The 26,220-nt window shown below is 50.1% G+C and overlaps 3 protein-coding genes and 1 long non-coding RNA gene across 12 annotated transcripts; 3 read left to right on the top strand and 1 right to left on the bottom strand.

Moving 5' to 3' along the window:
- Positions 1-4,151: 4,151 nt before the first annotated feature.
- On the top strand, positions 4,152-8,163 carry NDUFA11 (NADH:ubiquinone oxidoreductase subunit A11). Its single transcript, XM_084498691.1, has 4 exons — positions 4,152-4,303; positions 4,514-4,606; positions 6,960-7,082; positions 7,970-8,163. Exons 1-4 carry the CDS (start codon positions 4,222-4,224, stop codon positions 8,080-8,082), a joined length of 411 nt encoding a protein of 136 aa, XP_084354817.1. The 5' UTR covers positions 4,152-4,221; the 3' UTR covers positions 8,083-8,163.
- Positions 8,164-9,833: 1,670 nt separating this feature from the next.
- On the top strand, positions 9,834-14,223 carry KLHL33 (kelch like family member 33). The gene is made up of 5 exons (XM_084498470.1): positions 9,834-10,011; positions 10,569-11,096; positions 11,397-12,330; positions 12,713-12,883; positions 13,420-14,223. The coding sequence occupies exons 1-5, from the start codon at positions 9,978-9,980 to the stop codon at positions 13,994-13,996; spliced, it is 2,244 nt and encodes a 747-aa protein (XP_084354596.1). The 5' UTR covers positions 9,834-9,977; the 3' UTR covers positions 13,997-14,223.
- An 840-nt stretch (positions 14,224-15,063) lies between these two features.
- On the top strand, positions 15,064-20,912 carry LOC311423982. 3 transcript variants are annotated; one of them, XR_014685955.1, is made up of 3 exons: positions 15,064-15,400; positions 17,311-17,445; positions 18,266-20,912. It is a non-coding gene; the product is annotated as an uncharacterized lncRNA (long non-coding RNA). The 3 variants fall into 3 exon arrangements; XR_014685954.1 differs by having other exon boundaries at positions 17,342-20,912; XR_014685956.1 differs by having other exon boundaries at positions 17,311-20,912.
- Positions 19,456-26,096, bottom strand: GP1BA (glycoprotein Ib platelet subunit alpha). Of its 7 annotated transcripts, none has more exons than XM_084498628.1 (3): positions 24,103-26,096; positions 22,498-23,272; positions 19,456-22,023 (listed from the first exon to the last, which is right to left on the bottom strand). In XM_084498628.1, the coding sequence occupies exons 2-3, from the start codon at positions 22,498-22,500 to the stop codon at positions 19,861-19,863; spliced, it is 2,166 nt and encodes a 721-aa protein (XP_084354754.1). In that variant the 5' UTR covers positions 22,501-23,272; positions 24,103-26,096; the 3' UTR covers positions 19,456-19,860. The 7 variants fall into 7 exon arrangements, with proteins under 7 accessions (XP_084354754.1, XP_084354757.1, XP_084354753.1 ...); XM_084498631.1 differs by having other exon boundaries at positions 19,456-21,930; XM_084498627.1 differs by having other exon boundaries at positions 19,456-23,272.
- Between the last annotated feature and the right edge of the window lie 124 nt (positions 26,097-26,220).

Genomic DNA, 26,220 nt, shown 5'->3' with positions numbered 1-26,220 from the left:
ATAATGGACTTGAGCTCACAGGTTATGGATAGCAGATAAATTCAGAAATAACATTACAGAATGGTATTTTAATTTTCCAGGATAACTTTTTTTTTCCACCTTGTAAAGATGAGGAGAGAGAAACAAAGGTGCCAAGATACAATTGCTATACAAGACTCCTGAAGTCAATTCCTAACGCATAGGTTTTGGTTACAGCTCTTTTATACAGAAATGCTCAAAGATTTTTCTTTAATTTTTTAAAGATAGTATTCAAAGTTCCCTTTTGAGTGACTGCCTTTTTTCAAGGGTTTAAAGAACTACAGCTGAATTTGTCAGCAGGAATCCCAGGAATTCTGTTGCTGGGGGCAGTGAATGTATCTGTGCGTTGAGTGGGAGGTATGTTTTAAAGGAGATGCTGATTGAATTTTGGTAGGTTACTCTCAGATTCTAATGAAACCTAGGAAAAAAAAGTAATAATGTTGTATTTGTCCTCCTCCCACTCTTGAAGAGACCAGGGCATGGTCTCTTCAATTTTGGGGCATGGCTACTGATGGCAGTTACCTGAATAGTCCCAAAAAAATCATTAGACTACCAGTTGTGCACATGGGCTGAGGAGCTTGCTTCTTACACTGAGCACTGGAAAGCAGCTTACTGATTGTTGATACTGGATTTGATTAGCCTGTTTTGCAGGCGAGGTAAAATTCCTTTTCTGACAAGTACGGATTACAAGCTTAGGCTGCTGAACTACGTGGAGAGTAAGTCCATGCAAAAAGCTCCCAAGAGGGGAGAATGGGGAATTCTTTTGGATATGATTTACAGGGCAGTGGTTCTGTCCTTACTTCTACAACAGTTCCAGATGGAGAAGGGAAATGAGTTTCTTGTAGCACAATGGCAAGTCATTTTACCCCCCACCTCCAACAGTTCAGGGAGGTAACACAAATACTGTGCCTGGATTAGCTAACTCTGGCATGTAGCCATGGCTTACAGTAAACCCTCTGCAACCAAAATATTTTGACTCAAGATAGCTGGTCTAAGTGTAATGTTAATTAATTAGATTGACTTGCTTGTTGCTTTACCTGGAACTCGCTTGTTTATAATAAGTTGCAAGCTCCTGTCTCCTAATGGTTCTGTGATGAGCATTAATAGTCCAGGACCTGACTTGAGCGCAAAAATGAAAAGCGTGCAGGAGATGCAGTATGAATCCATTACGGGTAATAACTACACATAACGTGCTCAGGCCAGAAAGGCTTTTGATACCTGCTCAAACTGTGGAGTGTCACTTGTTACCTGGTATAGAGCCTTACTCCATGCAAGGCTTACTGGCCCCGTTTTTTTTACATTGGGGCAAATGCATCATGACACTGTGTGACTGCTGTCATGCGTTTTCTAGCCCTGCAGTCTGTAATAGTGATTCTACCTTTCATTAGATGTGCTTAGCAGGAGGAATAAAACTGCTCTATGAACTGCTTCCTTTAATAAGTTGCAAGTACTTGATTGTTGGGTTTGGTTTCTATTTTTAAGAACAGGCACATTTTTGGAGCACAGAGCAGTAGTACAGTGGCCCTACTGCTATTGCTGGATACAACCATCACCATAACCAGACACTTTAAGATTAGGCTGAGACTCATTAATATACCCAAACACCAACCCTAAAACTGACAGTTGGGGCAGCTCTGGACTGGAGATGACCCTGCCATCCTCATCTTGCATGCCACCCAGCAGCTCCAACTTAATCTTTAAGGTATGCTAAAGCTACATGCTTTATGCTACATGCTTTAGCATATCTTAAAGATGCTTAAAGAGAAGATAAAGCTTGAACCAAGATTCCAGCCAGTTATGGACTTCATCCAGTCAGCTACTGAAGTTATGTTAACAGTGGCAAAATAAGAATGGAAGAGCCTGATTTGAAGGCATACCACTGAGAAAGAATGATAGTAAGTTGCTAAATATTTTTATTAGCAAAGTGACAACCACTGAAAAATACATACAGTGTGGCCTAAATGTATCAATACATCTTTATTATTTCGGAAGAAAAAGATAAAACAGTACACAGAGGACAGAATTAGAATAGAGCCCTTGAAAATCCAAAGGAAATAGCTCAAGTCCTATCTAGTTATATCTGTAGCCCTTAACCACACACACAAATAAACAAAACCAAAAATAAAAGTACAACCACAAAACCATCCACTGCTGAAAAATTAAAGGATTGGAGTTATCAGAAGGGTGTCTTGTTAGTACAGAGCTGTACTATCTGGAATCAAGTGATACTTTAAGAGCCAAGAATTGGCTATGTGTTGAAACATGAAATACAATTACTTTTCTAAAGAATTTCAGGTATAATCAAGTCCTTGTGTAGGCATTATATCTGTGAAAGCCAATGCTTTCACAGCAGGAAACATTAGAATATAAAGCTGATGTGATGTTTTCCAACAGGGTAACTTCATTGTGTGTGCACGATGAGCCTGTTCACAGCAGGAGGAGGAGAAGTAGCCACAAATCTTCCAGAGTTTGTCCTACTAAAGAACTTCAGGAAATAGGAGCACATTCAGGAAGCCCTTCCCTTTAGAAAACATTTGGGCATACAGAGGCCATGCAATGAATTCAACAGGTCTTGGAGGTCTCACAGACAAGATCACAAGCTCATGGTAATATCTGCTTTCTGCTGGATGAAAATTAGCTAGTTCTGCATCAAAGGTATCCTACCCCTGGCCTAAACATACATCCAGGCTGGACCTGCGGAAATCAGTTCTGGGGGTGGGATGAGGAAGGAGTCTGACCCGTACTTGTACCCACAGCCAGCTCTGTCCTGAACCTAGCTGCGTCTCCAGGTCAGGTCATGACAGTGAGACTTTGTGCCAGCTACACGGAAAAAGCCTTAGAAAGAGAACCTGTCTGTTGGCCCACGGCTGACCAACAACAGAAAAAAAGGTGAATTAGGGAACTTCACGGCTGTTTCTTCAAACTCTGCAGTCATCTCACAAGCATTCCATCAGGTAACGAAATGCCAACAGTTGAGCAAAGCCACTCACAGAGCTTCCCGAGACATTTATTATTCATTTATTATTCAAAGTTGTGCTTACTGGCCCAGCTCTGAACGGATCACATTGAAGGTGTTTCTTCTACATGCCTCTGCTTCTTTGAGCAAAAAGCAATCACTCCTTGGGACATTAAAAGAGTTTTAGCAGGTTAGTGGTGCACAACACGCACCTCAGAACTAGTTGTATAAATATACATTTGTTCAAAACAGTTTCTCAAAATTAATTTTTCTACTGGAAGCATTTTATCTATTCTTGTTGCTCGTTTGTGACTGAGGAATTAACACAGCCCATCCCCTGTGAAAGGTATTTGTGATGGGCAGCACATCACCAGCTCCATCAAAATGTAGGTACAGTGATCGCCAGCTGGGTTTTCAGGATTCTGCTTTACCTAAAGATGAACTTCGAAAAATGACAGGAATTTGGTAAATCCTGAGGGTCGCATAGCAGACAGGCAGAGCTTGGTGCAGCAGCACCTTCGGACCTCTGCTGGGGATTTGGCAGGAGCGTGGTTTTAATTAAAACCCCGGAAAGCAGCAGAAGCACCGATCCTGCAGTTTCTTCGTGAGAAGCCTGCGAGCTGCACAGCACCCACCTGCCTCACCCCGTGCCCCGTGGCTTAAAACCACGACAGAATCCAGCCTCGCGAGGGGATTTCGGGGATGAATGCTTCTCCTCACAAAATCATAGAACGGCCTGGGTTGAAAAGGACCTTAAAGATCACCCAGTTCCACCCCTCCTGCTCTGGGGGCTCTATATCCACCCACTAGAGCGGGCTGCCCAGAGCCGCCTCCAGGGGTGGGGCATCCACAGCCTCCCTGGGCAACCCGTTTCACTGCCTCACCACCCCGAGTGAAAAACTTTCTTCTAATTTCCAACCTAAATATCCCCTGTCTTGGTTTAAAACCATTCCCCCTTGTCCTGTCACTACCAACGCATAAACAGGAGTTCCTCCTCCTCCTCTTTATACGCTCCCTTCGAGTACTGCAAGCACTTCAAGCCCTGGAGCTCCCCCCTCCCTTCCCCAGCCGTCAATCCCCTCACAGCCCCCGAGAAACCCCCTCGGGGCTCCGCTGCAGCCGCTTCCACCCCCCCACTCGGCTCCCCCGGGTCCCCGCAGCCTCCCTCAGCCGCCGGCCCGGGGCGGAGCGAGGCGAGGTCCCCGCGCCGCCATCTCGCGAGAGCGCGGCCGTGCCCTTGCGGCGCCATGGCGGGCTACTGGGACGGCCCCGAGGGCGAGGACTGCCCGCGCCGCACCTGGCTCACCACCCGCGTCGGTGCCGCCGCCGGTAAGGAGCGGGGTGACCGCGGCTTCGAGGCCGGGCCGGGGGGTCGAGCTCCGCCGGGGGTGGGCTGGCGGAGCGGGGCAGGGCGGCCCCGGACCGGTCGCAGTTCCCTCGGACGCGTCCCGGTGCTCGGGCTCCGGTGCTGCCGTGCTGCTGCAGGGGGTTCCCGGTGGGTCCCGTCCCGCGGCTCACCCGGCCCGTTCCGTCTTGCAGGCCTGGTCGGGTCGGCGTACCGCATCATCCTGCTCCGGCCCAGCACCGCGCTCGCCGCCTTGCAGATGGCAGCCGCCGACAGCGCCACGATGGGTAAGGGGCTGCGCCCTGCAGCGGGGACTCGGCTCCGGCCGTGCTCGGTCCCCTGGGGCCCTTTGGCTCAGCGCTTCCACCGCTCACCGACCTCAAAGCAGTTTAAGGACAGGAGCTGGAAACCAAAATGCTAAAGCCCCTCAAAGCACCTAAGAGCAAAGCGCTGCAGCTGGTGTCTTCCTTTTGCTTTATTCCAACTTGCGACTTATTTACATGCGCAAGTGTCACTTGCGTGTGGGTAATGTTTTCTGCTGGATAATGGAATGCCACTGATTGCAGGGGGGATGGCAGAAGAAACTCCTGGTTAGGTGCTTGAGACACAGGAACAGCCATCACAGCTCAGGCTGAAGGTGCATCCTGTGGTGACAGCCCCTAAAACTGGATAAGAACAAGTACCATAGTCTTTATTTAAAACTTAAAGGATGCATTTCTTACAAACTAGAGTAAAAGGTACATGTTTTTAATACTTAATATATTTATATGTACGTGTGTGTGTATTCAGTTCTAAGACAAAAGCATAAGGGAAGCAAAAGTTATTTTTAAGCAAACTTAAAAGCAAAATTATTTTACTCCTCTACTTCATATAAGTTAGGCACTACCCTTAATAAATGACTTTCTGTTTCTGAAAAGCTAAAAGGAAAATGAGTGTTTTTTTTCCAATCATGTTGTATAGCCAAGAAGAAACCATTTAGTTGTCTTGAGTTGTCTGTGGTCTGCAAGAGGGAGAGGATGCTGAAGAAGTAAGCAGGGAGCTGAGGGGCTGTTCCAGATGCAGGTACATATCCACAAGGGTGCCCCCTCTCCCTCCCCAAACCCTTGGCAAATGCAGTTTCTTTTCACTAAGCTCACCTTGTTTTTCAGTGTAATTTAATGGCCTGTGCCACCTCTATCTGTCACCCCAGCATTGGTGTTCTGAACTAGAAGCTGATTCAGAAGTGATCCACGTCTGCAGTTTTGAGTTTTTCAACTCTAAAATAGGACCTGCAATCTCACGTAATGACTTGAGCCCTGACAGGTCATTGTAATGGACCAGATAATGTCATTAGTTATTACCTGCATAAATCTTGTAATCCTAAACTAGCACAGAATCCTCTTGCTACTTTTCACACCTAAGGAAGAATTTTATCATGTCCACTGCTAAGGAGGCCAAGCCTGATGGGCTGGAACCCTGTGTTCTGCCTGCAGAGTCCTTGGTCCAAAGCAGTAAAAGTGGGGGGAGCTGAAGTACAGTGCTTGGTCTATGAGTTTTGTTTCTTTAGAACTCTTTTAAATTGACTTTAGGATCAGTGTAATCGCATTTTCTGCAGAAAAAAGTGATAGGCTTTATAACATGAGCTTCCAGTTTATGAGTTACCATACAGGCTGGAAACTTCATCTTGGGCATTTTTGAGTCAGTGTGTTGTTCCCAGAAGGATGAATTAGAATCTGGAGACAGTGCCTGGTAGCCAGTTTTATGTTTCTGATCAAGAACCTGTATTATAAACCAAAGAAGCTTTTTATATGTTTGCTTGACATGGTTATTTGCCAAAGTTTTCAGTTACACAGATGGAATGGGATGTGTACTTCAGTAGACAAGAAAATGCTACAGTTGCATTGTCTTATTTCAGTTTGTGGAATCAATTTACAATACCAAAATCAATTTTTAAAAAATCAGTAACTTACAAATTCAGTCAATTTTTCTGTTTTCTAAAAATCATTACAAGTCCCAGGCAGGCAAAAGCAGGATGTAAAGTGCAAGGGCAAACCAACCTTTAAAGAGAGCAGAGCCGCCTGCCTTTCTCTACCTGATTCCCTGCAAGACTGGGTACAGAGGGGCTCAGGAGCAAAGTTTCAGCAAAGAGCACAAACACTGCTCTGCTATCTCCTGCATCCTGAGCAAAAGTGCTCCAGAGAAACCTGCTCCTCTCTTCTGTTACCCTCTGAGTGCCTGGGGGCTGTCCCATTGTCTCACGAGCAAGGGTTCTTATGAATTCCAAGCTCATAAGCAAGCTGGACGTGGTGGCCTTTGTCTGTAGCCATGCGGATGTGCCGGCCTTGTGGCACACAGCCACTTCCAGCCATGACCGAGCTGGCCCTGCTGGTGCAGGATCTGCACTGCACAGGGTGGCTGTGCTGCTTCTGAACCAGAGGAGGTACCGGAAAGAATCCCGTGGGACTTACACAGGGCTGGAGTCTAATCATGTGCCTGGGTTACGATGGCCCCAGGTAATCATAAGCAGATGTTAATGCTTCATTTTCCTCTTTCCTCGCAGTGGAACTGGTGAATGGCACCATGCTTCTCCAAAATATGCTTTATATTTTATTCTCAGTTTCTCGAGGGGGTTTATTTGGTTTCTTTGCCTTTTGTTTACAGCTACACTAGGAGCCGTGTTTGGCTTGACTACCTGCCTCAGCGCCCAAATCCGAGAGAAGCCAGAGGATCCTTTGAACTATTTCATAGGAGGCTGTGCAACAGGAGTTGTCTTAGGTGCAAGAGGTAATGCCTGCAATGAAATGAGCCCTCTGTTTTCAGAAACCTTTGTATTAGGGAAAATAGTTAAATAATCTTGATGTCAGGCTTATTTGGTAAAGATTCATCTCTGTGTGTATATTCCCTTTTACGCCAGTTTCAGTGATGCTTCATTGCATAGGTGTGCTAAAACAAATACTACAAATACAGAAGGAGACCAGAGATGATAGCAAGATGATTTACAGCTTGAAACAGAGGTGACCCAGCTCTGACGATTATAACTACGAGTTGTAACTTGAAATTGCAGGATATGAAAAACATAGTTGTGGAAATCTGTTTTCTTAACAGCAGATGTAATTTATTTTACATTGAAAATGCAGTCTATCATCTGCTTTGTGAATTTTTCATGCAGTCTGAGGGATGAGCTGTATCTTTTGGCTCTTGCTCATGTGATGCTGTCAGGCTAGATTAATTCCTGCAGATTTTTACACAGTATTGTTTTCTGCAGGCATTTGTAGACTCAGTATTAAAGATCTGAGTGTGTTTTTTTTTTCTGAAGTTGCTATTCTGGTGAAGTAGGATTTCTCTTTACTTTTCCTGGTTGCTAAACTGATGAGAGTTTGAAGCAGCAGTTGTTTTAGTCATTGAAGTAAGCAATTTAAGATTCCCTGTGTAAGGAGACAGGGCAGTGGATTATGGATATTTATAGTTGAAACTGTAGGCAAAATCATGAGAAAACTTAATTGAAAAAATACATTTTTCTGATTTCTCTTGGCCCTCAGTGATATTTTGGTCAAGGGACCACAAACTGCTGATGAAAAATTGCAGAATATGTCAAGATGTACTGCGTAGTACTTGTGTCCTGATAGATCTTTTTTGCTTTAATTGGTTGTTTTTTCTTTCTTTTTTTCCAGCTCGCAATTACATGACGGGCACCATTGCGTGTTTGGGTTTTGGAGCTGCTGCTGCTTTAATGAAGATAGGTAGACAGGAGGGCTGGAGGCTGACAGGACCTCCCAGGCTGTAAATGTTGCCATTCCTCCGTGCAAGCTGTCCTTTGAGTGCTGTATGTAATAAGACATTGTATAATAAAGATACTGTCAAATGAGTTGTCGCTAAATTTTAACATCATCCAGCTGTTTACAGGGTTGGGACTGAGATGTGGAAAAAGCTGAAGGCACTGAAACACAAAGTTTTGATCTCGTGCTCCTGCTGAGAATTTTTTCATGCATCAGTCACTTTGCCTCCATTTCTCTGTATTGTGCATACAAACCTGAGGGGCAGATTTAATGTTTTCGTTCAGGCTTTTTAGCCGTGTAGTTTCTGTTGAGTCCTGCAAGATTTTGTCCTGCAAGATGGCACCTCACTGAGTCTGTCAGTTAGGGTCTGGAGTCACAGCTGATACGTTTGGCTTTAGGTTAAGGTTGAAGAATTTGAGGGGTGGAGGGGTTACGGTTTGCCCATAGCTAAGTGTCTGGGAGCTTGGTTGCTTTCTCCTGTAAGACTTTAAGGAAGTCTAGAGTCCACAACTAAAGAATTGGGAAATACCTGAGGCTGAAAGGGACCTCCAGAGGTCTTTCAGCTCAGAGGTGGAGCAGATGTGGTCAAATGTTCTGTGTGCAGACTGCAGCACATCCAGCAAAGGCCGCCAAACAGTTTTAGGGTGTTGAGGTATGGGATGCATGAGGAGAGGCTAATAGAACTGGGTTGCTCAGCCCAGAGAAAAGAAGGTGATGGGGTGATCAAATAGGATTTTTCACAAGTTGGTGGTTACAGAAAAGACAGATTCGGGTGCACAGTGAAAGGACAAAAATAATAAGTGCAAGTTGCAGAAAGTGAAATTGTGCCTGGCTAGAACAAGAAAATATAATCTCTACAGATGGGGTAAATAAGCACCGGAAAATGGACCCGGAGAATAAAATGGACCTTCATCTCTGGGGACATGGAAAATTGAGCCAGATACATGGGAACATGAGGGTATAGGGACAGGAAATTCGGGGCTAGGGATATGAGTTCATAGAGGGGAAACATGGGTATTAGGGGAAACAGGATTGGAGAGGGGAGCACAGCGAGATGGGAGGGTGTTGGGACAGCAGACATGGAGACTTGGGGATCCAAGGACAGAAGAGGTGGGGATGGAGCAGCATGGGGTGGGGACATGGTCACGGCCATGGTAGGCTGTGCTGCTATGGGTGCACGTGAGGGCCCCAAGGGTCGTGTCCCTGTTGGCGTCCCTGTGTGCCCCCTTGTGTGGGCTGGGGAACCCTGCCTCTTCTATGGGGGGGTTGGCGGGGCTGGGCAGCACCTTGGGAGAACAGTGGGAGTGTCTCCCTGCCATACAGCTGGCAGTGCAGGGGGGGTGGTTGCTCTGACACAGGGGCTTTTTTGGGGTGGGGGGTGCTGGTGGGGGCTGTGGAAGGGGCTCCATAAGAATGAGCAAGGTTTGGGGGGGAATCTGATGGGCCAGAGGCTGGCACAGCCTGTTGGGGATAAACCCAGGGTTTATGGCCCTACCTGCACCCTCCTTGCCTGAGAGGGGTGAAAATAATCCCAGCGGTGTCCTCCTGCCCTGCCGTCCTCAGGGAACCCCAGTGTCTGACCGCCCCGTCCTGGGGACAGGGGCCACGGCCCTCCCTCTGCCCGGGCCCATCCCAGCTCCGTTGCTGGGGCCACGTGTCCAGGCTGGGCTATAATTACCCAGACACATTCCTAGGGGGTCACAGGAGCGTCCTGGAGCTGCGGCAGGCGGTAAGGGGGGACAGGCGCGCGGTTGCCGCACACCACGCAGCACGGCAGCACAGGATGCAGCGCACGGCACGTGCCACGCGACAGGCAGCGCTGCAAAGGACACTTGACACCCCGCAACAACGCGATCGATGCGCGGGGTGCCACGGGGCGACGGGGCATGCAGCGTGATGTGCCATGCCAGGGTCGGCACGATGCAGCACGGCAAACGGTGTGAGAGGACGCACGACGCATGGCATCACGCATGGTTTATGGGGCAACGTGTGGCTGCGTGCGGTGGGCACCAAAGGGGTGGGAGCGGTGTCTTCAAGGAGAGGCAGGGCAGGGGTCAGCAGCTTTGGTGGTGGTGGTGCTCCAGTAGTTTTGAATGTGGGGCAATGGCTGGGCCAGAACTTCGTGGCTTCTACTATGGGGCAGAAGCTTTGATGGGGACACTCAGCTGTGGGGCTGTGGCTTTCAGTTGGCTTTGGCGATGGCTCAGTAGCTTCATCCCATGCTGTAGAGCAGAGGGTTGAGTGATGAGGCAGATAGGGGGCATCACATTCATCTATGGAGCTGCAGTTTCAGCAAGGGGCATCAAATTCAGCTGTGGGGCAGTAGCAGAGCCTGGTGGTGGTCTCTAGAGCCTTTGGCAATGGATCTAGTGGCTTTCGCTACGGGGCAGTGCCAGCAGCAGCACCCCACATCCCCACCCAGGACTCCTGCCATTGGCCAGAGGCTCTGGTTGTGGGGATGGCACCCTTACCTCTGCTCCCTATGTTCCCACAGGCAAGATGTGGGTTGCAGAGGGGCCATCCCCATCCCAATGGCAACTGCGGGATGGGACCCATGCCGGACAGTTCCTGGCTGTCGCCAATGACCTCCGCACCGCAGGACAGCTGGTGGACGTGGCTGTGGGTCCGGAGGGTGATGTGGCCCATGCCGTGGTCCTAGCATCCATCAGCTCCTTCTTCCTACGCTTTCTGGAGGGCAGGACCAGAGAGCTGCGCCAGGGACCCCCTTCCCATGTCCCCCTTCCACCGGGGGTCACACTATGGGGCTGGCGAGCCGTGCTGGCCTTTGCCTATGAGGGAACCATGCCCTGTGGCAGAGAGAAGGAGGTGGAGGAGGCTGCAAGGGCTCTGGGGGCCCCCCGGGTGGTGGCAGCCTGTGCCTCCAGGCTGGAGAATGACCACCAGGAGGGGGGTCCTGAGGCCCTGGAGGAGCAGTGGGAGACTCTCAGAGCCATGGAGAAGCTCCATGCCTGCGGCTTGGGTTGCGACCTCCAGCTGCAGGCAGGGGATGAGGTTATCCCAGGTGAGCCGGGAGTGGGCTCTTGTGGGGGGAGGAAGGGAGGGAATTGAGGAGGTGGCAGGGCTAGCTGGGACCCCTAGGTCCCTGGGAAGGGAGGGTGGGTGCACAGGGTCAGTGCCAGGGTCTCCAGTGCCTGTCTTGAAGTGGGACGGGAGCTGGAGGTGCCCCATGTCTGATCCTGTTGGGTCAGCAGGAGGACCAGCAGGGGATGCCTGAGCTTCTGGGGGGCTGCAAGGTGCAAAGGGCAGTACCCAGACACTGGGTCCCCCTCCTGCCCCCATCGTTTTCCCTCCTTTCACCTAGTTCAGCGCCTGGCCCTGAGCTGCTCCTGTGACTTCTTCCGGGCCCTCTTCACTTGCCCCATGCGGGAGGCAACCCATGACCCTGCTGCCCCACTGGCCACAGGACTGACCCCAGAGGAGCTGCGCCTCCTCCTCTCCTTCGCCTACACAGGGGCTGTGGCCGGACCATGGCCTGTAGTCCTGGAGGCAGCCGAGACCTCCCTGCGCTACCAGGCCTGGGGGCTCCTCACCCTCTGCCTGGATGTTTTCACCCATGGCCTGACCCCAGAAACTGGTCTGGATGTGTTGGCCTTTGCTGTGGACTATGGGCTGGCCCAGGTGAGCCGCGTGGCAGAGGACTACATCTTGGCCACCTTCCCCTCTGTGGTGACCACACCAGCCTTCCTGGAGCTTCCTGCACACCTCCTGATCCGCCTCCTCCGCTCTGATGGTCTCAATGTCCTCCATGAACTGGAGGCTTTGGAAGCAGCATCCCGGTGGCTCGTGGCCAATGGAGATGGCCAAGAGGGCATAGCCAAGGAAGTCTTGTCATCTGTTCGCTTTGCCCTCATGTCTGGTCAGGAGCTGAAGAAGGTCCAGTCGGTGGCCGCAGGGGCAGCTGACCCAGGCCTCCTCCGCCAGCTCATGATAGCAAGTTTGGAGCCGGTGGCCCAGCTGCCGTGCCGGGTGCGTTCCTTGCAAGAGGTGCTGGTGGTCTGTGGTGGAGACAAACTGACAACCAACATGGCTGCTCGGAAGCCCAGCAGGCACCTCTGGTTTGCCCACCGCTACCTCAGTGCTGTGGGGCTGGTGAAGCGTGTGGAGTGGAGGGCACTGGGGGACTTTCCTGACGGTCCACGCTTCCGCCATGCTGTAGCTGTGGTAGGCAATGTCCTCTACGTCCTGGGTGGAAAGCGCTACTATGGGGTCCATGACACCCTGGCCAGTGTTTACAGGTGAGGGCTACAGGGGACCGAGAGGCGTCCTGTGGGATTGGAATTATTGGGGGAGCAAGAGCTACCACACAGACCCAAGGCTCTGTGGTATTTTGGTTGTCTGTTGGACTGGGAGCTTCCTGTCCCTGTGGAGCTATCCCACCTGGGGATGTTACAGGATTTGTAGGGGACAAGGCAGGGAGGCCCCCACCAGGATATGTGGCCTCACAGCCTTATGGGATCGGTATTGCTGGAGAGGGGAGGATGTTTCTATGCAAGGGTCTCCAGGGCATTATGGGGTTGGTTGCTTGTGGGTGGTTTGCTGTCCTCAGCAGTGCCAACACCACCTCATGCCACTGTGGGTAACAGCTAGTCTCTTGCCCCCATGTCCTTTTAACACCAGGTATCGGCCCATGGACAACTCCTGGGAGCGCCTGGCCAGCATGACCTGCGGGCGGAGCTACTTCGCTGCTGTGGCACTTGGGGGCTTCATCTATGCCCTGGGGGGCAGCTCAGGTGACCTCTACTGCACAGACACCGTGGAGTGCTATGACCTGTCCGCTGACACCTGGAGGTGAGACCTCTCCTCTCGGACACCTGCTTTCCTCTGCCCTCATAGCCCCTTGCATTAGCCAATGGTGCCCACTGAGTGCCCACTGACGCTCCCATGGAGGAGTCACTGGCCTGCAGTTGGCATGTGTGGAAGAAGTGTCCCTTGGGACACTGGGTGTTGGCCAGTGATGCCTATTGGTAGTGAATGGGTTGGCCAGTAGTGTTCACTGAGGGTCTGCTGGCCATCTGCCAATGACGGGAATCATTTGAATACCTTCCAGCTGTGTTCTTTGGGTGCTCTGCCAGGTGTTGGCCAACACTGCTCACTGGGGGAGTCCCTTGTGGGTCGACTAAGGGTGTCATTTGTTGAAGAGCAATGCCCCTTGTTCATCCATTACATGCAGCTAATGCTGCCCGCTGGGGCTCGGCCAGCAGTGCCTGCTGAGTGATCAAAAGATCCATGGCCAGCAGTGCTCAGCAGGGACCTGCTGGCCAGGCAGCCACTGAGGGGCAGCCCTGCTTTACCTGCCCTTCACTGTTCCCTCTCTCCTTGCCCAGGACGTGCCAGCCCCTGCCGATGGCTCTGTGTGGGCATGCAGCATGTGCCCTGGATGGTGCCCTCTATGTGTCAGGGGGCTGTGACGAGGCGTACCAGTGCCAGACGGCCCTTCTGCGCTATGTTCCAGGTGCTCCTGCCACGCTCCTGGCCCCCATGAATGGCCAGCGAGCTGGCCACGTCATGGAGGAGGCAGGTGGGCAGCTCTATGTGGCTGGGGGGCTGTGCCAGCGGGATGGGCAGAGTGGCTACAAGGACCAGCTGGCCTTTGAGGTCTACAGTCCCAAGCTAAATATCTGGGTCCTGCTCAGCCCCCTGCCCCAAGCCCATGTAGTGGGGGGTGCAGCTGTGCTGGGAGGGGAGCTGCTCGTACTGGGTGGGTACAGTCATGAAACCTACCGGGACACTCACTTGATCCATGCCTACCAGCCAGGCACCCGGCGCTGGATCACCCGGGGCACCTTGCCCCATGCCTATACTGACCTCCGTGTGTGTGTCCTCACTGTGCCCTCAGCCTTACGTGGCCCCAACTGCCTTGAGGTTTCCTCTAGATCATCTGACACCCACCGTAACACTTAGTGGACCTTAAAAACTCTGTACCCCCCCTATTGGTCTCCCAATGGGCATCTCTACAGAGCAAAATTGACCCCAGATCCCTCCTCAGCCCCCATGGTACTAAATTGTGTGGACCCCGTGGGACACAAAGACCCCCACAATGCGAAACTGTGCCTCCAGGAATACTCAGGAGGTTGCTCCACCACCTCAATTTCCCCCACACACTTGGATTGAATAAACATGGTTCCTGAACAGCTCGTCTGGGTCTGCTTTGTTCTGCTGGAGAACCCAGGCATCCAGAGGTTTCTCACAAGGAACATGAGTACAGCAGGTGACTAGAGGGCTGAGTGTCCTGGACAGGTGATGGTGGGGACCAGGCTTGCCTGTATTCTGGGGTCTGCTGGGGAATGGTTATGGAGGGCACTGGGACTCTGAATGCCTGTGTTCATTGGGCATAGAGCAAGGGTCTTGGGATTTACAGGCATCTTGGAGTTCGTGTGGGATTCTGAGAGAATAGGGGAGTCCTGAGGTGCCAGGGTTTTGGTGTAGATCATAGAATCATAGAATGATTAAGGTTGGAAAAGGCCTCCGAGGTCATCTGGTTCAACTATCCCCTACCACCAACATCACCCACTAAACCGTGTCCCAGAGCACCAAGTCCAACCTTAAACACCCCCAGGGATGGCGACTCCACCTACACAGGGCTGTTGGAGGGTTTGAGGTTCCTGGGGAGAGGGAGGTTCCAAGGGGGTCTTGGCTTCCTGGAGTTACCTGGAAGGTTATCTGGAGGTGGGGGGAATTCTAGGGAGGTCTTGCAGGGAGAGGCTGAGGCAATGGGGTTTCCGGGGTTAATTGGGGTACTCGTGATAGCCTGAGGAAGGGAATTGAGGGTTCTGGGTGAAGAAGGCAGGGGGAGAGGGATTACAAAAAACAGACAACAACAACAACAACAAAAAAGCGACTGAGTATATTGGGAGCTTATGTGAAAGGAAATATTCCGGCTTTAGGAACAAAGATAACTGTAATCCTTATAAGCCTCACCAATTCGTGACACAAGCGATCTTGACATTTCACTGAGTGTTATTCCTGGCTGGGAATGGCAGACTGGGAAACCAAACTCCTGCCTGGAGGAAACGTACTGCTCTTCACCCCACTGGCTGCCTGCTGGCCTCTTGGCTTGGTGCCTTGTTAGAACAGCAGACTATGCAAGAAATGTGTGTCTCTAGGACTTCAGCTGGCACAAGTGCTGTGGCAGAGACAAAGATATCCTTCCATGTTTTGTCCAGCCACTACAGACAGAACAGTGAGCTAGTTATGGGTCACAGGAAACAACGATTGAGGAAATGTTTTGGAAGGACAGGACCTTTCCACTTCCAGCACATGGGGAAAAGACTTATTCCTGCTGCCATCATCACCAGTGATAACAAGGTATTCATAGCACATATTAAAAAAAAAAAGGGGGGGGGGGGGGGGGCAATGGGGAGGATGGATAATGAGTTTAATAAACCTGCAGTTCCTGGGGACAACACCCAGAAATGGTGATCAAAGATGTATAATATTTTGAATGGACAGAACAATACAATACACATACACTTCTGATAGAATATTATTTGATTAAATAGTCTTTTAGGATCAAGCAGTGGTCACATTGAGTTCACGATACACTTGGATTGGCCATTATGTGTTTCAGCAGTTGTACAACAATCATTCAGGTGACAACTACACTCCACTCCTTGATGGACATGGAGGCGATCACCTGCATGCCAGTCTGGTACTCATATCTGCAGCTCATCATAGTAGACATAATTTTGATGCACAGCATGCTTGCTGTGACTGCTAACAGTGCAGTAGCCAGGAATCAGAGCTAGCTACTTGCCTTGCAGTCTGAACGATGTGTTGATTCTGATGTAAAGCTTGTATTCCTACAACATATTGCTGTTTTTCAGTTCCATCAATGACTGCATGTCATTTAAAGCCCATGCTGTCCAATTTCCAGTGTGCCCTATCCCCTGCCACATGTCAATATTATTCAGCATGACTTGTGGCAACCAAGATGAGAGAATTATCTTTTGGTATTGCTATTTTCACCTGTTCTACAGGTAATACTTTGCATATGGAACTCGTAGTCCGATCTATTGATTCATTTGCCTGCTGAAATGTATTGCACAGTACTCACATCTGGATTTAATGGTTTTACTTTTTGTCTTTAACATTTTTGTAGAGCCTTTCCATCTGCCTGGTGCATCTGTGTAAGCTTCAGTGTATGATACTCCACCCTTTGTCTACACAGCAAAATCTTAAATTTCTTGTGAAGGCAGGGGCCAGCTCTGCAGATGCCCATCTCCTTGATCACCTGTAGCAATAGACCTGGCACTCAAGAGCCCACGCTGAGGCAATACCTGCCAGTGTCCTGCACATGCCCCCTGGAGCACTGTCCTCTGACAGGACCTTGTACCCTACATGCATCTACATGAAATTATGCAATACTTAGTATTATAAAACGATTAGTATATGCATTATAATCTGTTTGCTTGTGTAACAGCCCTTGTGTCCGAGAGAACACTATTCTGAGATTTTTATTTTTATTGTTTTTAAGTGTACAAAGGGCTTGCAATTAGAGGAAGTTAGGCTGTTCTGAACCTAGATGATCTCTTAACCCTTCTGTAGTTGTTTACCTTTTTCCCCATTTGTTGACTGTTTTACTAATTCCCATGTTACTCTTGCTGGCTGTGGCACATTAACCTTTTCTGGCTGCCAGACACCCACCCAGCTGCTCTCCCACTTCCCCTCTTCAACAGGGTATGGGGAAAAAATAAGATGAAAACATTTGTGAGTTGAGACAAAGACAGGGAGATCACTGACCAACTACCCTCATGAGTAAAACAGACTCAACTTGGGGAAAACTGATTTATTTCCAATTAAAATAGTGTTGGATTGTGAGAAACAAGGACCAAAACTAGACTGTCTTCTGCTGCTCCTTCTCTCCTGACACCTACACCTGTCCTCACCTCGAGCAGTGCAGGGCGATGGGTTGTGGGGGATGTGGCCAGTCTGTAACAGCTCCTCTCTGTCGCTCCTCAATAACAAAGCTCAGCAAGTCACCCCTAAACATAGAAATTGCAGCTGTCTTTATCACAAGGACATGACCCTCAGTGCTTTATCAGCAAAGCTTTCAGCAGCTGACAAGGGACCACAGTGCTCGTGAAGATGGAAACTGCTCCCTCCTGCTTGACCTTTCTCTAAGTGCTTGGGTAGGCAGCAAGGAGAAGAAGGAATCCTCCTGTCATTCATATCAATCTATATACGTATATTTTATAAACGTATTTTTATTATTGCAGAGTACTGGTATTACCTGCATTACTATTGCAGACTCCTGGTATAAAAGAGTAGGCCCAAATACAGCAGAAGCAAGACCAAACTTTGGAAAGAAACATGGAATGATGGAATTGCTGTAGAAGCAGAGAACATCACCTGTAAGTACAACCACTGGTGAATTTGCCAGCAGTGGTGTCTCAGGGTGTTTTCAAATGCTACAACCAACTGAAAGTTGCAAACACAGCCTAGCAGTATTAAGAATTTTTTAAACATTTTAATTTATTTTTTCTAATTAACAAGTGCATAGTTATTTGCTTTCCTTGAGCACAGAAACACTTTTCTCTGTAGTAAATACATACAGAAGTTTGGCCTGTATGCCTGATAGTTTCCCCTTATGTATGCATGCTAGCACATTTCAAAGTTGCATACGACCAGTGCTTCAGAGCTGGGAGCAGCCAGGAGTGTTTCCCTGCCCTTGTCAAAGCATGCTGGAATGGTCCATCAGTCCTGCTTGGACTTCTCTGGGGACAAAAACAAAGTACACAGTAGGTAAATGGACAATGAAGTGGACTGAAATATCTTCTCAGCAGTGCTCAGACAGGATCAGATCACATGTAACTTCATCTGAACTCAAGAAAAAACTTTTACTGTGAGGGCAGTCAAACACTGAAACAAGTTGTGGAGTCTCCATCTATGGAGATATTATAAACCAACTAGACATGGTCCTGGGCAACCTGCTCTGACTGTCCTGTTTGACTAGATGATCTCCAGAACTCCTCTCCAACCTAAGCCATTCTGTGATTGCTGCTCCTCAGAAAACTCAGACACTTTTGCAGTCCTGGGGTTTTTACCCTGATAAAAGTAGTAACAAAGTGAAAAAGAAAATTTCCTTGGAATATTGTCCTGCTGTTTGTGTAAGATGTGCAAGATTCGTATCAATGAATGTTCTTTTCTGAGCCCTTTTCCTTATCATTGCAGAGGACAAGTATCAGCTAATATTAATACAGCTTATTAAAAACAAGATGCAAACACCAAAGAAGGCCGAGCTAGTTCAGGTAGAGAAATAAGATTGGACAAGAATGGAATAGAGACAGAGAACATCGGCAGCTCCAGTCAACTACAGGTGAATTTACTCATAGAGTTGACCACGTTATCTGACACTGCCAATAGAAATAGTTCACCTCAGCCTAGATGTAGCTGCAAATCACACTCTGGTGATGACTGTTTTTTCTGAATGTGTGCTTTTGATTGGATTAATCAGAAAAATAGAATCAGTTGATAATTTCTGAATCTGGTTGGTCCAAACATGTGAGTACTCAGTACCAACAGGGATTTTGTATTGCAGCTTCCTCTTCTGAATATGTGGCATCTGAATGCACGGACTCTTATTGTGATCAAGTAAGTAAGAGTCTTTACCCGGCTATGCTCCTTTTATGCACTTTCGTTCCAGAGGCTTTCCCCGAAATTTAAACAATTGGCCTTTTGTGCCACCCCCACCCTGACATACGAGGTTAAAGCGTCAGCCAACAGCGACATCTTATGGCTCTCTGTTCCTCCATCCAGTCAGGCTTTGATCAAATCGGCTATAGTAGGGTTAGCGGCTTTAATAGATCCCCAAATTTTCCTACAGTCTGCATTAGCGTTTTTAATTGCCAATTGTCGCAATAGACTCTCCCGTGTGGCAGGATTCTCCACCTGACAGTCTAAAACATTGTGCAACCGAGCCAGAAATTTTATATAGGGCTCGGTGGCTCCCTGCTTTATAGTTGCAAATGAAGTATCTGAACGGACAGGATGGACACTTGGTCTCCAGTCAGGACCACCAGCTCATGATGACTTCAGGCAGCACTGGACACCACTAAGAGGTCTCCTCACTCCAGACATCAACCAGCATCCTGGGTAGAGTCGTCATGCATGAAAGGAAAAGTGACTTTTATTTCCCTGATGTAGTTCTCAAGGCCTTTTGGGTCATGCATAGGTGACACCAAAGTTGGGGACTGGTGTCTATAGTGCCACATCACATTTATTTTGCATCTATTCAGTCTCTTCTTGTATAGAGATTGCTCTTGTCCATTTACTTCAAGGATACAGGAAAGAATGGGTTAACATTGAAGCATCACTTAAAGTTTAAGACTACCGGAGGTCCAGTAAAATGAAACTAGCACCCATTTGAAAGTTAGGCAAAGAGAATATTTATTCTGTGATTAGCAACCTGAGACTGAGTTGAAAGCATAGCACATCTTTATGTGCACCATTCAGACAGAAGCGATTAGGACACAGTGTACAAAGCAAGCTCTTCTCAAAAGAAGAAAAAAAAAAAGCTCAAAAAGCTGTTCTCACCCCAAAATCAGGCAGTGTCAGCCCCAAACTCTGCTCTAGGGTGACTTCTACCCCTGCCAACTACCCAAGTAATTATTTCAGATCCAGCAACCACAATGAGTGTGAGAGGAGTGCTAGGGGGAGGGATGGGATGACTTCCCCTTCTGTAGCAAGTAGATCGTCCCCTCGTGCAACAAAGGTATATGAGGCAGAGCCATGACCCTCCATCCCTCTCTCTGAACATACAGGAGCATTTACAAGGTGTTGCCAGCATTCTTCACGCTGACAGTGCCGATGGCCTTGGCACCCCTATCCAGGCTGTAAGCAGAAGGGGCCCTCAGGGGGCCAAGGTTTGTGTCTGTCGGGTTCCTGGAGAAAGACTTGAATGAAGTATTCGGGGGACAGTGGCAGACCCACAGCTCCTTTGTTGTGCAGAAGGAGGACTCTGCAGGAGGACTGCCCTGTATTCCTAGGTCTTTAATTGTGCAGTAGGTGTGGGATGTAGTGACTTCAGGGCATAGATCTATTTCCTTGATGGTGCAGAATGTGGTTTGTTGGAGGGGACTTTGGAAGCTGCTGAGATGCCACACAGGACTTTCTGTTGATTCCCTCTGCCTCAGCAGTGGGTACTGCACCTCTTGGGTCTGCAGTGATTTGCGCGAGGAAGGCCATCCCACCAGGCACATCCAAAGCAGCCAGCAAGCTAAAGCCAGCATGGACAGGAGCAGCAGAACCAAGGAGGCCAGGTAGAGCATGCAGTGCAGCAGGCAGCAGTGGCTCAACACCCACTGCACCCACTGAGGACCCTCCCCACCCGCCCGCAAGAGCAGCATGGGCACAGTCTCTGCTGTGGTGGAGCAAGGACAGAGAGGTTGAGGTGGGGGCAGAGGGGACGGCTGGAGGAAATGTGTGGTGTTCGGGGGAGCCAGCAACTTTGGGGCATGAGGAGAAAGCATGGTGGTAGAGACCACCAATGTGGTGGACATTAGAGAAGATGAAGATTCGACAACGGAAGAGGCCCTTGGCGTGCTAGTGGAAGGCAATGCTGTGGGACTGCTGGTGGAAAACATGCCAGTGGACATCGGGAGAGTGCTGGTGGCAGTGCTGGTGGCAAGGCTGGTTTGGGGATGGTTGCTGGTGCTGGGGAGTCCGGTGCTCACAGCAGTTGTCAGTGAGGTGGTGGAGATGAAGGTGGTGGGGGGAGCAGCAGTTAGAACAAGGGCAGTGCTGGGGGGCTGTACAGTGGATGCAATGGTGGAACTGACTGGTGCAGGAGCGATGGTGCTGGGAGTGCTGGTGCTTGCAGGAACCTCATCGGAAGTGCTTGGGGCAAGGCTGGAGCTAGAAGGGGAGCTGATGGGAGGATTTGTGGTAGTGAGAGGAGGCTGGGTAAGAGCACGTAGGGTAGTAGTGTGCTCTTTGGGGACAGCTGGATGTGTCGTGGGGGAAGGGGACATGGTAGTTTTTTGGGGTGTTTCTTCCTCATTGTAGTCATACTCATCCCCATCTGTGTCCCCCACATTGCCGCAGTCAGACTTGAAGTGGATGACAGGCTTATGCTGATGCTCAGGGGGGCTGTGGCACAGCACCTTCTCCGGGGCCACCTCCACCTTCGTCTTCTCCAGGCCCCGCTCTGGCTGGTAGACGCTCCCCTCATTTATCCGGATCCAATTCCGCAGGTAGGATAGGTCGCAGTCACAGTGCCAGGGATTCTCGGTGAGGAAGACATAGGCAAAGATGTGCCCATCAACGAAGAAGTCGTTGGGCAGGGTGCGGAGGAGGTTCCCTGAGAGCCAGAGGGTCTCCAGCGCTTCCAAGTCCTGCAGCAGCTCCTTGGGGAGCTCCTCCAAAAGGTTGTCTGAGAGGTCCAAATCCTTGAGTGCCCGAAGCCCTGCAAAGGTGTCCCCGGGAAGTGTCTCCAGCCGGTTCCCTCGCAGGTCCAGCTCCTGCAGCAACGGCACGGCGTGGAAAGCCTCCGGGGCCAGATTCTGCAGGGTGTTGTAGGACAGGGTCAGGCGGATGAGTGCGGGCAGGCCCTGCAGGTTGGGCAGGGCCACCAGCGCGTTGCGGGACAGCAGCAGCTCCCTGAGGGAAGGCAGTGGGGACTCGGTGTTCAGGGCCACCATCCCGTTTTCAGACAGGTCGAGGTCCTGCAGTACGGCCAGGGGCAGGAAGGCGGCAGTGGAGACAGATGTCAGGTGGTTGGCATTGAGCAGCAGGATTCCCGTGTCTTCGGGCAGGCCAGAAGGCACTGCGCTGAGAGCCTGCCCCGTGCAGTTCACCTCCAGGATGTCCTTCACCTTGTTCATCTCCGATGGGCAGGGCTGTTGTGGGTCAGTGGCACTGGCCAGGGGCAGCAGGGCCAGGAGGATCAACACAAGCAGCACAGGGAACCGCATGGCCTGCAGGGGAGAGCCCTGGACACGCATGGGTACAGCCCCAGCTTTGCTCCCCACCATTGGCAACAGTGCTGCCAGCCCACATGAAGCCCTCTGGAAGTCCCCTGAGCCTGCCCAGAAGCCCCCCGAGCTCCGAGCTCCTCCCTGGCATGTGGGGAGCAGGAGCAAGCCCCAAGGAGGGTGCAGAGCTCATGCATGTGCTGTGGCAGCACCCGCTCCACTAGCTGCCCTGGAGAGCCATGTGGGGCCTCCCCCCCCACCCTCACCTCATCGCTTTGTGCAGAGGGGACAGAGGAGTCCAGCAGCCTCGGCCAGTGTCCACCCCATCCTCCCATCCTCACCCTCCTCTGAGGACAGCAGGCTTTTGCCCAGTGAAGCCCTCTGCAAGACTTGTGCTCCTGCGGCAGGAGTACAAATCACCAGAAGAGCTTCCTCTGCACAGGCATAACTGTCCCAAGCACCCCCGATGGCCACCGCTCCCCTGGCACTCACCATGAACCCCTCAACGTCTGCTCTCCTGCTGCTTTGCCTCCCTCCTGCCCCAGCAATGGGAGCTGCCCCGGCAGCGGCGCTCCCAGCAGGGCTGGCCAGGCCCTCTATCAGCACCCCCAGCTGCTGGGAAGGGAGCTGTGGTTTCCGGAGAAGCCAAACTCATCTGCTGTCCTTCAGTATAGCCCCCGCTTTAATTGCACTGCCACACCATGGCTCTTTGTAAACGCCTCCATCTCGTGTTTCCATAAGGAACTGTGGGTCAGCTTGGCTACAAAATTTCTTGCTTAAGGTCCCTTGACCTGGGGACTGCAGCCTGCTTGGCATACCAGAGAGGAGCAGCTTTTGCACATCACCTCAGCTGGTTGCTGGTGGTGTCCAGGAGGGCTCCTTTCTTTCTGGCTTCCCAGAAAAGAGAGGGATGGCTCTTCTGGAGAGCTGCAAGGCAGCTTTAACGTTAGTGGGAGAAGCCACAGCACAGTGCAGGCAAGGAGATTAGGAACAGAGGAAGGAACTGGGTTTTGCAATTCTTCCTGCTCTCCATTCCCATGGTCAAGCCATCGCCACTTCCCCGGCCCACAGGTTACCACCAAGCACTTTGGGCAACAGGGATGGGGGGTCACCCAAAATCTACAAGGGCAGGTGCTGCAGAGGGGGGGAGATACGGGTTTTGTACTGTTTCTACATTCTGTTGGTCATGGCGGGTTAATGCCAGTCAGCAGTTGAAGACCCAGCAGCTGCTTGCCCACTGCCCCCCAAAGCAGGATGGGGGAGAGAACTGGAAAAGCAAAAGGAAAAAACAAACAAACAAACAAAACAAAACAAAACAAAACAAAAACAAACAAAAAAACACCACCTCATGTGTTGAGTTAATGAGAGTTTAATAAGAGAAGGGAAGGGAGGAAAACCTAAGTAATGCAAAGGCAATCACTCACTGCCTCCCACCAGCAGACCAATGCCCAGTCAGACCCTGACCCACAGTACCTAGGAAAGACACCCCAAAGTTTATTGCTGAGCATGCTGTCATAGAACAATAGAATAGAAACACAGCATGATTTGGGTTAGAAGGGACCTTTAAAGATCAACCTGTTTAGTCTCCTGCCATGGGCAGGGACACCTTCCACTAAATTAGGTTGCTCAGCACAGGCTCATGTCTCAAGCCCATCTAAGTCCCTCTGGATGCATCCTATCCTTCCACTGTGTCAAGCACACAACGCAGCTTGGTGTTGTCTGCAAACATGCTTAGGATGCACTCAGTCCCACTGTCCATGTCGCTGACAAAGATGTTGAATAGTGCTGGTCCTAGTACAGACCCCTAAGGGACACCACTCATCCCTGGTCTCCACCTGGACCTGGAGCCACTAACTGCAACTCTTTGAATGTGGCCATCCAGACAATTCCTTACCCACCAAGTGATCCCTCTGTGTTCTAGTTAGATTCCAGGGGCTGAAGCTGATTAGTTCAGCCCAGCAAGGATCAGAAAAGAGTATATATATATAAAGCAAGCGAGTTATTCAGGCATATCAAATACACTTGCACACACACACACACAGCTGAGGAGCGATAGAAAAACAAAGAATTTATTAATGAGTTAGCTTGTTAACATACCGACCCCAAGGTGATGGCAAGGGTACCAATGAGCGTGATGCTTTTCCCGGTCACTGATGTCCATTACCGAAACCCAATAGATCACAGATACTTAGCCAGGTCATGATTGGCACCCTGTCAGTGTGGTAGGTATCAATGTCTTTCAGGTGTCCCCATGGAGGCAACGTTGACCTCGGCTGATGTTCCTGCCTCTCGGATGCAGAGCAACTTGCTCTGTTTATAAGTTTTGCCCTTGTGTGCTCCCAAACCCTACAGGTTGCTAGTTGATAGGCTGCTGCAATCACGCACAGCTGCATGGCCAGCGCGTGCTGTGCGGATGGCAGCATTGTCTCGTGCCGGATGACCTGTGGCCTGGTGCCATATCGCTGAGCTAGCAATGTGTGTTCCCACAAGGTCAGCGTTCCGCCTTGCTAGTTTCATAATGCCTGTTTCACATTGGACCTACCTAATGGTTTTGAGTCCTAACACGCTCTGTCAGGTCCATGTCTCTCCAGTTTAGAGACAAGGATATCATGGGGGACAGTGTCAAATGCTTTGCACAGTCCAGGTAGATGATGTCTGCTGCTCTTCCCCCATCCACCAATTCTGTAACCCCCTTGTAGAAGGCCACCAGATTTGTCAGGCACAAACTGCCCTTAGTGAGGCCATGCTGGCTGTCACCAATCACCTCCTTATTTTCCATGTCCCTTAGCAGAGTCTCCTGGAGGATCTTCTCCATGATCTTGCCAGGCACAGAGGTGAGACTGACTGGCCTGTAGTTCCCCAGTCTCGGCATATGGGACATCCCTTTGGTCAGTTAGGGTCAGCTGTCCCTGCTGCATCACCTTGTAGACTCTCACCCACCCTCAGCTTAAGTAGCACTTTATTTTGTCTGAAAAGAAGTCAGCTTCTTAAACCTAAAGTTGTTTCTAAGGAAAACGTCCTAATGTCTACTTAATTTACAGTCCAAATGTTTTGATACTTACAACTGTCCTACTCTAAATACTCTTACAGACAAAATGATTATAATAAGCCTGCCGGGATTATAAGCAGGGTTTTAAACTAGATGCAGATGGGGAAGGGGGATGTACATGTGAGTGATGGAAATGAACCTAGGAACACTGTGCCTTTAGGAAATACTTGTGAACTGTCTCAAAGCAATTTGGAAGGGCTCCTCTGAAAAGGTGATGAGACCGACAGCCCAGCTGAAGTGCCTCTACACCAATGCACACAGCATGGGAAACGATTAGAAGGAGTTGGAAACCATGGTACAATTAAAGAGACTTGTGGAGAGAGGTCAAGGGTTCAGGAGCACAAGTTGTGTACTTCTCTGTCCCTCTAGTTACAGGAAATAATGAGGGACTGGACATGATGAGCCAGCAGATTAATAATTGGCTCCGAGCCTGGTGTCACCGGCAGGTGACCAGCAGAAAAGGGTTTTAGGATGGGACTTGGCAGGGTTCATTGACAGAGTTTTAAACTAGGTATGAAGGGGGGTGAGGGTAGAACCGGGGTCACTAGAAAGGAGTCTGAATGTAACATGCCAGTTCTTGTGGGTGAGGAAAGTGCTAGCAAGACCTTGCAGTCCTGTGTTTTGGTGAAGGATGAGGATGACACAGCAATTTGCAGAAAGGACACAAGGGTTGGTGAGAGGTTGGTAACTATGAAAGCACCTGAGTATGGTCAAGAGGGTATTAGGAATCATCCCAAAAGGTGGCCCAGCTGAGGTGCATTTACACTAATGCACACAGTATCAGTAAAAAACAGGAGGAGCTGGAGGCCACTGTGCTAGTAGGAAACTATGATGTAGTTGCCATCATAGAAACCTGGTGGGATGATTCCCATGATTGGAGTGTGGCTCTTGATGGTTACAAACTGTTCAGAAGGGGTGGGTGAAGAAGGAGGGGAGGTGGAGTTGTCCTCTATGTTAGGAAGTGGATAGATGAGCTAGTTGCCTGGACTTGTGCTGTGGCCAGGGTGCTGCACAAGTACAGCCTGGGCAAGTTCTACTGCTGTGCTTTCATGGACTTCTGCAGGGTGAGGTGACTCGTGTCTCAGAAGTGTCTGCAACTTCCCCCTGCCTAAAGGATGTGGATGCAACAGCCGCAGGCACAGACATCTCATGCTGACTCACACGTA

This window comes from Aythya ferina, assembly GCF_964211825.1.
Source record: "Aythya ferina genome assembly, chromosome: 26".
NCBI classification, from domain to species: Eukaryota; Metazoa; Chordata; class Aves; order Anseriformes; family Anatidae; genus Aythya; species Aythya ferina.
Note: the sequence above shows the minus strand (reverse complement) of the source record. Positions and strands in the feature narration are given on the sequence as shown.

Excerpts from the sequence above, each read along its gene's own strand:
- NDUFA11 (XM_084498691.1), top strand. The coding sequence starts at position 4,222 with ATGGCGGGCTACTGGGACGGCCCCGAGGGCGAGGACTGCCCGCGCCGC. Across the intron at positions 4,304-4,513 it reads CCGCGTCGGTGCCGCCGCCG|GCCTGGTCGGGTCGGCGTAC; the intron begins GTAAGGAGCGGG and ends TCCGTCTTGCAG. Across the intron at positions 7,083-7,969 it reads AGTTGTCTTAGGTGCAAGAG|CTCGCAATTACATGACGGGC; the intron begins GTAATGCCTGCA and ends CTTTTTTTCCAG.
- KLHL33 (XM_084498470.1), top strand. The coding sequence starts at position 9,978 with ATGCCAGGGTCGGCACGATGCAGCACGGCAAACG. Across the intron at positions 10,012-10,568 it reads ACGATGCAGCACGGCAAACG|GCAAGATGTGGGTTGCAGAG; the intron begins GTGTGAGAGGAC and ends ATGTTCCCACAG. Across the intron at positions 12,884-13,419 it reads CTGTCCGCTGACACCTGGAG|GACGTGCCAGCCCCTGCCGA; the intron begins GTGAGACCTCTC and ends CTCCTTGCCCAG.
- GP1BA (XM_084498625.1), bottom strand. The coding sequence starts at position 24,166 with ATGGACATCAGTGACCGGGAAAAGCATCACGCTCATTGGTACCCTTGC. Across the intron at positions 22,024-24,106 it reads ACCCTTGCCATCACCTTGGG|GGCTCTCCCCTGCAGGCCAT; the intron begins GTCGGTATGTTA and ends ATGCGTGTCCAG.